The sequence below is a fragment of the Chrysochloris asiatica genome, unplaced genomic scaffold (genome assembly GCF_000296735.1).
Source record: "Chrysochloris asiatica unplaced genomic scaffold, ChrAsi1.0 scaffold00276, whole genome shotgun sequence".
NCBI classification, from domain to species: domain Eukaryota; kingdom Metazoa; phylum Chordata; class Mammalia; order Afrosoricida; family Chrysochloridae; genus Chrysochloris; species Chrysochloris asiatica.
The window spans coordinates 2,127,760-2,135,836 of record NW_006408794.1 but is presented as its reverse complement, the minus strand read 5'-3'; the positions used below and the strand labels follow the sequence as shown (position 1 = coordinate 2,135,836).

At 39.6% G+C, this 8,077-nt stretch overlaps 1 protein-coding gene across 1 annotated transcript in view; it reads right to left on the bottom strand.

The window, feature by feature from the left end:
* ADARB2 (adenosine deaminase, RNA-specific, B2 (non-functional)) overlaps positions 1-8,077 on the bottom strand; it is a 301,952-nt gene that overhangs the window by 65,191 nt on the left and 228,684 nt on the right. The window contains exon 5 of the mRNA XM_006874423.1: positions 2,843-3,011. Coding sequence (XP_006874485.1) covers positions 2,843-3,011 — 169 coding nt within the window. The remainder of the gene's footprint in view (positions 1-2,842; positions 3,012-8,077) is intronic.

Sequence of the window (8,077 nt, the reverse complement as noted above, 5' to 3'; positions counted from 1 at the left end):
ATGGATAACACTGAGAAATATGAGTATTCCAGAACACTTAATTGTGCTCGTGAGGAATCTGTACATAGACCAAGAGGAAGTTTCGAACAGAACATGGGAACACTGAATGGTTTAAAATTAAGAAAGGTGTGCGACAGGGTTGAATTCTTTCACCATACTTATTCAACCTGTATGCAGAGCTAATAATCTGAGGAGCTAGGTTACATGAAGAAAAACGTGGCATTAGGATTGGAGGAGGAAGACTCATTAACAACCTGCGATATACAGATGATACAACCTTGCTTGTTGAAAGTGAAGAGGACTTAAAATACTTACTGATGAAGATCAAAGACCACAGCCTTTGGTGTGGAGTGCATCTCAATGTAAAGAAAACAAAAATCCTCACAACTGGACCAATAAGCAACATTCTTGTTATCAGAGAAAATATTGAAGTTGTCAAGGACTTCATTCTTCTTGGATCAAACATCAATATTCATGGAAGCAGCAGCCAAGAAATCAAATGATGTACTGCATTAGGCAAATCTGCTGCACAAGACCTTTTTAAAGTGTTGAAGAGCAAAGATGTCAGCTTGAGGACCAAGGTCTGCCTGACCCAAGCCATTATATTTCCAATAACCTCATATGCATGCGAAAGTTGGACAGGAAGACTGTAGAACAATTGATGCTTTTGAGTTATGGTGCTGGAGAAGAATACTGAAAGTGGCGTTGGCTGCCAAAAGAATCAACATATCTGTGTTGGAGGGATTTCTGCCAGAGTGCTCTTTGTAGGCCAGAATGGCCAAACTTCGTCTCTCATGCTTTGGAAATATTATCAGGTGGGACCATTTGCTGGATAAGGGTATCATGTTTGGAGGTGGAGGGTCAAAGAAAAAGAGGAAGATACCAGCAAGATGGACTGGCAAAGTGGCAGTATCAATGGGCTCAGGCGTGGCTACAATGGTAAGTTTGGCCCAGGACCTGGCAGTGTTTTGTTCTGTTTTGCACAGGGTCCCTATGAGTCAGTACCAACTCGTTGGCACCTAACAACAACAACAGTAAATATATCCATGTTACAGTAGTACCTACAGGGGTCAAGGAGTCCTGGTGTGGTGCTGTGGGCTAATGCATTACTGCAATGTTGGTGGATCACGCTCTCCAGCTACTCCCTGGAAACCCTATACAGGGTTGCTATGAGTAGGAAACAACTTGAAGATACTTACCACCACCAACAACAGGGGTCAAAGACTTAGGAGTGGCTTGGTTGTAGAATAGTTTCTTTCAAGAGACTTGGATTCAATTCCTGTTCAATGCACTCCATATGCAGCCATCACCTAAATGCGAATGGAGGCTTGTATGGTGCTATGATGCTAAACAGGTTTCAGTGGAGCTTCCAGACTAAGAAAGGCCTGGTGATCTACTTTGAAGTTCTGGTGTGACGCTTTAGGATAGACACTAGACTACAAGGTCAGTTTGAATTGCAAGGATGGGGGTTCAAACTCCCTCAGAAACCCTATACAGGGTCACTATGGGTTGGAACTGATTTGAGGGCACTTAACAGCAAAAACAACAGGGGTCAAAGTTATAAAAACTCCTTAGCCATAACCAAACACCTTGAGGAAATGAATTGTTGGGCCTGGGAGCTTAGGACTATAGTCTCAGGGGACCTCAAGGTCAAGTGGAATAATATATATAGTCCACAAAGAAAATGTATTATTCTGTATTCTAGTTTGTTGAATAGCAGGAACTGGGATCTTAAAAAAGTGCAACTATTGATCTCTCTTCATCCAGAGCAAAGAAGAGTGAAGAAAATCAAAGAAACATGGAAACAATGAGTCCAAACGGCTAATGGACCATGTAAACCTCAGCCTCCATGACCTTGAGATCAGGATAACTAGATGGTGCCCAGCTACAAGCACTGACCACTCTGGAAGGGATCACATTAGAAGCAGAACGGAAGAAAAATTTAACAGGCTGACAATCATAAAAAAAAGGCCAGGCTTACTGGTTGGATAGATACTTGTGGAATCCCTGAGACTTTGACCCTTAGTCACCCTTTGGGGCTCAAATTTTCAACCTCCTGCCTCAATTTGAAGCCAAACAATAGACAGGACTATAAGGTGAAAAAATCCCACTATGTAAGTACACACTCTTAGATTAATCAACTGTTCAAGATCAAAAGGGCAGCATTTGCACAAGGACAAATTTCCGAAGGCAGGAAGGGTTGGGGAGGAAGTAGGAGTGGAAATGGGAAGCACAGGGAAGAAGTGGGATGGGTAGGCGCCACAATCAATGACATGAAACAAAATGTGTATGAATTATTAAATAGACAACTGATTTGCTCTGTAAAACTTCACCCAATTCACAATTAATTGTTTTGAAAAAAAAAAGAAACCCTGCTTCAAATAGTCTTTGTGTGATGTAAATGGTAAAGCTCTTGACTACTAACCAAAAGATGAACAGTTTGAGTCCACCTACAGTGTTCTCAAAAGACAGGGCTGGGATCTACTTCTGAAAAACCAGCTATTACATCCTCTGTGGAGCCGACATCTTCTTTGACATATACGGTATCGCATGAGGTGGAATTGACTTGATGACAACTCGTTAGTTTTTGATATGTCTCCAGTATATGTATTAAAATGTGAAAACAGCTAGTCAATTGAGGAGTTGTGAGTTAGGCAAACAAGGCTGTCTGCCATTTCCTTGGCAGTGTATTGTATTTATCTGATCTTAATCAGGTCTGTCATTTGCATAGGTCAGGAGCCTATGGTTTTGCCATGTTGATGTTTCTGACCCAGAACCAAAGCCCATCCTCACAACAGACTGCAGCTGACTTTTGTAAAAGGAAATCAAATTGGGCTATTACCTGGCAATCTTGTCTGTGCAAGACATCGTGACCAGCTGTTCCCCTAGCAGGACGCCATCCCACGTTTGAACAGCATTGTGGCACCGCACAGGGATGGTCCCTTCCCCAGACTCAATCTTCGTCCGCAGGTGTCCTCGGAACTTCCTGACTATGTGTTTGCTGCTGTTCACTAGGAGATAAAAGGCAGCAGGTAAGAGAAGGCAGCGGTGCTTGAGTGTCCAAAGAGACATTCTATAACTTTGGATGGTGGGAGAAGAGTCGGGGAAAGTGTAATCAGAAAATGTGTCTAAGGATCTCAACGCCAATCCATGTGGTGACATATGAAGAAACAGGGTAGGGTGGGGCCGGAATTTCCTCATTTCTGCACAAAATTAAGAGCCTGGGCTCTAAGGCCAGACTGTCTAGATCAAGGGTCAACCAACTTTCTCTATAAAGGCCAGAAAGTAAGTATATTAGACTTTGTAGGCCATATGATTCCTGTCACAATCACTCCACTCTGCCACTGTAGTGTGTAAGCAGCCAGAGACAGTACATAAATGAATGAACTTGGCTGTGTTCCAAGAAAATTTTACGGGCACTGAGATTTGAACTTAATTTAATTTAATTTTTATGTGTCATGAAATATTCTTCTTTTCATTTCCCCTCCCCAGTCATTTGAAAATATAAAAAGACGTTCTTAGTTCAACAGGTCATAAAAAAAAACAAATAAACAAACAGGTGGTGGGTGAGACTTGGTACAAGGGGTGGCATTTGCCAATTCCTGGTTTTGGTTTCAATCATGCCATACCACTTTGCTGTGGCTTATGTGTTGGTCTAACAACAAAGTTGGCAGTTCAAACCCACCATGAGGGGTTGTTTTTTTCCTGTGAAGATTTATTGTGTCTGAAATCCTACCTAGGGTTTCTGTGAGTTGGAAGTGACTTGATGGCCATGGGGTACTGCTTCCTAACTGTGCAATTTGGGAAAAGCTACTTAATATCTGTTGGGCAGCATCAATTCATCTTAAAATAGGCAATAATAGTGTTTACTTCCTAGTTTGAGAGGATTAAATAAAACAGTGTAGGTAAAGTGCTAGCCCAAGTTCTGATCACCACTTACTCTCATTGTGTTCTGACTACTATCAAGGTACTGTGCCTAGTAGGCACTCTGCTAAGGCCAGAAATGATGCTGGTTATGCATCCCTAAGTCTTTTTGCATGTTTTCTCTTTTTCCTTCCAGAGCCTCACAACTCCTGTGTGGGCGAGTGTGCACATCCAGACATCCACGCCCTATAGTTATTTGGAGAACTGACATAAGTGAGAAGAAGCTTACATTTATGTATTATTTTTATTTGAAAAATTCCATATGTTTACTGTGGATTATATTGTAATATTGAGATGGCTAAGTTCTTTGTATACAAGTGATATAGACATGATCCTAGTGTTTACATACATAGGATAACATGAATGAATATTAAATGCTTTCTTTTAAAAGCTTCTATTTAAGTTTTAGAATTTGTGAGAGTGGAATTTTCCCCTCATTTTACTCTCACTGAAGGCACCAAATAGTAATTCATATTTGAGTATATATGAGGATAAGTAAAAAAGTATTGCTTGTAGGATTCTAGTTCATATACACATGGGTTTATTGTAAACAAAACGTGCTTAAACTTGTCTCTGTCATCAGTGGCTGGCTGGAAATAAGTTCTCTCAGTGATATACTTGTCTTAGCATCATTAGGGTGTCTTCAAAAAAAAAGGTCCAATGAAAACAGTGGTTTCCAAGGGGATCTGCTGGACCAGTTATATCAAGGTAGAGAGATCAGCTCAGACAGTTATGGCAACTTCTTTTTGAGATTCCAAAGGGGTCATTTTGATAGATTTTCTCAAAGTGCATAGATCTTAGGGCATATTTGTAATACATTTTAAGAAAACTGAAAACTACATTGGTGACAAAAACAAAATAAAAGTCACAACAAGGAATTTTCTATCACGACAATACACCTGCTCATTCTTCAAGCATAGCAAAGGCTGGCCTATGAGAATTTTGTTGGGAAACCTTAGCCCATCTATCCTCCAGCCCTGATCTTGCCCCTTCACACTTCTTTTTGTTTTCCAAACTCAAAGATCATTTCAAGAAAACACTATTTGAGTCCCTTGAGATGCCAAAACTGTCGTTTTGATGTGGTATATAAATCAAAGAGTGCAGAATTGTTTGGGGGAAGGGCTAGAGAGATAAAAGTACTACCTTCAGAAGTGTATAGACCTAGATGAAGGATACGTAGAGAAACAATAGATCCACATTTTGGTATTTTTGTTTAATAAAGGTTTCTATCATTTTGTAGCAATACTTTTTGGCTTACAGAATTTAATTTCTAGTCTATTTTCTAATTGTTTCTAAGAACTGAAGTTCTTATAACACACATTTATTGTACCCTAAGGGGTATATTTTGGGAAGAAAAAATGCTTTACTTCCTGGAGAGAGTACATTTTTGGTAGATTTCAGATCATCTTTTGACCCTGCTGCCAATCAGATGGAGTCCTGGTGTTGTGCTGTGGGATAAAGCACTGGGCCATAAGGTCAGTTTGAACCACAAGATAGGCAGTTCAAACTCATCAGCCGCTCTTTGGAAACCCTGTGCAGGGTCACTATGAGTCAAAACGGACTCAATGACACTTAACAACAACAACTAATCAGATACATGAGGAGATCCAAGCTTGGAATGGTTTGTGAGTCACCTGGATAGTCTCAGTAAATAAATGCCAAGCCCTCCCCGAATTAGAGAATGAGTTTCTTCTTTGATGTTTCAAATATTGCTGAGAGTAGGATGCCAATGGTGATGATGACGATGACAATGATGACAATAATAATAAACTGAACATAAAACAGTTTAGGACACAAAAAACACTTGAGCAAACATTTGTTTTAACCAGATTTTTCACATTGTTAAGGTGAGACTTTTACCAGGAAGATTTTTCTTAGGCCAGCCAGCATATGGAAAGTGAAGAGGGTAATATCACTAACAGAAACATGACTCTTGAATCCATTGCTCTGGAATCTACTCTGCTATGTTATGAGGTGACTCATGGATGTTCAAGGAGAACTCTGCTCCATAGAGTTTTCAATGAAGTAGATCAGTAGACCTTTCTTTTCAACTACCTCTGGTGCGCTTGAACCATCAACCTTTTAGTTACACTTTACTTTTCTATTTTGGGGATATTTTGTTAGGGGCTTTCTGTCCATCTTTTTAGGATGATTATAATATTTTTTATCATTCTTCTACCGCTTCAACAATTGTGTCATTGTCCCCAAAGCCAACAACTCGTTGCTGTTGAGTTGGATCCAATTTATAGCAGTTTTGCAGGTTACAGTAGACCTGCTCCATAGGGTTTACAAGGCTGTGTGTTTGTACAGAGGCAAACTGCCACATCTTTCTCCTATGGAGTGGCTGGTAGATTTGAACTGCTGACATTTCATTTGGCAGCTGAGCACTACCACCTCAAAAATTGTCTATTATATTGAAAATCTATTCTAACTTCTTATCCATTGCTCCTGCAAAAATAATTTTCCATAAAACAGACTTCAGCGCCTGCGAATGACACGAAAACATAGAGACATGATTTGAATTAACAACTGGTTTCTAGGAGCTAACCTTAAGTTTTCTAGTTGGATGAATTTTGCCTGAAGAGCCAGGTGCATGAAACGTTTCCACGAAGTGTTTATTTTTGGACTTGTTAAGTCCCAGGTTGCCTTCTCCAGCATACTCCCCGATCAGCTTGATCAGTACCAATGTGGACCTGAGTGTCTGTAATCTTGTACCTCTAGCTTTTCTCAGCTAATTGCAAGAGGCAGGAGGAAGTTGAAGATGCCACTTCAAGCTGAACAAAATGTCAATCCAACCAGCAATTGCAGGGAACTGAATTTAAATAATCTGTAGTGGATTTATGGTATACCTGACACAAGTGGAGGTGCAAAACCTTCAGATCCTGCCTCTGGTGGCTATGTAAACACTCCCAAATCCACCAGAATAGCCTCGTTGAGTTCTCATATTCCTCATCATTGGACATAGCATTATAGTGCTTATTCATCTAACATCCTTTCCTTTTGAGATTGATGTCAAGATAAAATGAGGGTAGTAATTAATAATCGGATCTAGGAAATTGTTCAAGTGAATGTTTTATTTTTAGGGGGAGAATTCAAAGGAGTTCAAGAAAAGTGACAATTAAAGAAGTTCACTTAGCTAGCTAAAGAGCTGTCTAAAAAGTAATACATGGGGAGAGAGTAACACAGGGGAGAGAGCAAGAACCAACGGGAAAACCACAGGTATGAAGAAGGAAGAAACTATTCCTAAATAGTTTCAAGTAGAATTTTAATTCCAAGGCATCTTCAAACAATTGTTTTCCAGGTGATATATCTGCAAAATAACTTACTATTTATTATTATAATAATAATTGAAAAAACATTTGCCATAGGGTCATGTGGGTGACCTTTGCCTGAGATGATAATGGTAGTGATGAATGATGAGGCCATTTAAATTAATTGATTCTACGATGCAGGAGTCTGCAATGCAAGAACCACACTGCGTGTTTCTATAACCCAGTAGGCAAACCTGAATACAGGAGCTGTATTTTAGGAACCCTGACTTCCAACTGGATTTTGTTTCAATTTTTCAAACTGCTGTTTATAATAAATCAGATTGGCTTAGACTATATTGGCATTAAGCATATGATTGTAAAATAAATAGGTGATATAAAAATGCAAGTCACATTGTATTGCTACAAAATCAAAGAAACATTTATTAAACAGAGCATCAAGATATGAAGCTACTGCTTCTGGACTTCTCCTCCATCTAGGTCTATACACTTCTCAAGGCAGCATTTCCAACTCTCTAGCCCCTTCTCCCAAATAATTCTGCACTCTGATTTACACCACACACAAGACAGTAGTTTTTGCATCTGAAGGAACTCAAATTGTGTTCCTTTGAAATGTTCTTTAAGTTTGGGGAACAAAAAGAAATCTGAAAGGGCAAGATCAGAGCTTTAGGGAGGATGGGTTAAGGTTTCCAAAGGAAATTCTCCTAGAACAGCCCTTACTATCCTTGAAAAATGAGCAGATGCATTGTCATGATAGGAAAAAAAAAGAGCCTCCGCACAACTTTCCTGGCGTTTTTCTCGTCAATGTAGTTTTCAATGTCCTTAAAATGTCTTCCAAATAAGCCCCCATCATCTTCCTGTGTACTTCAAGAAAATCTATCAAG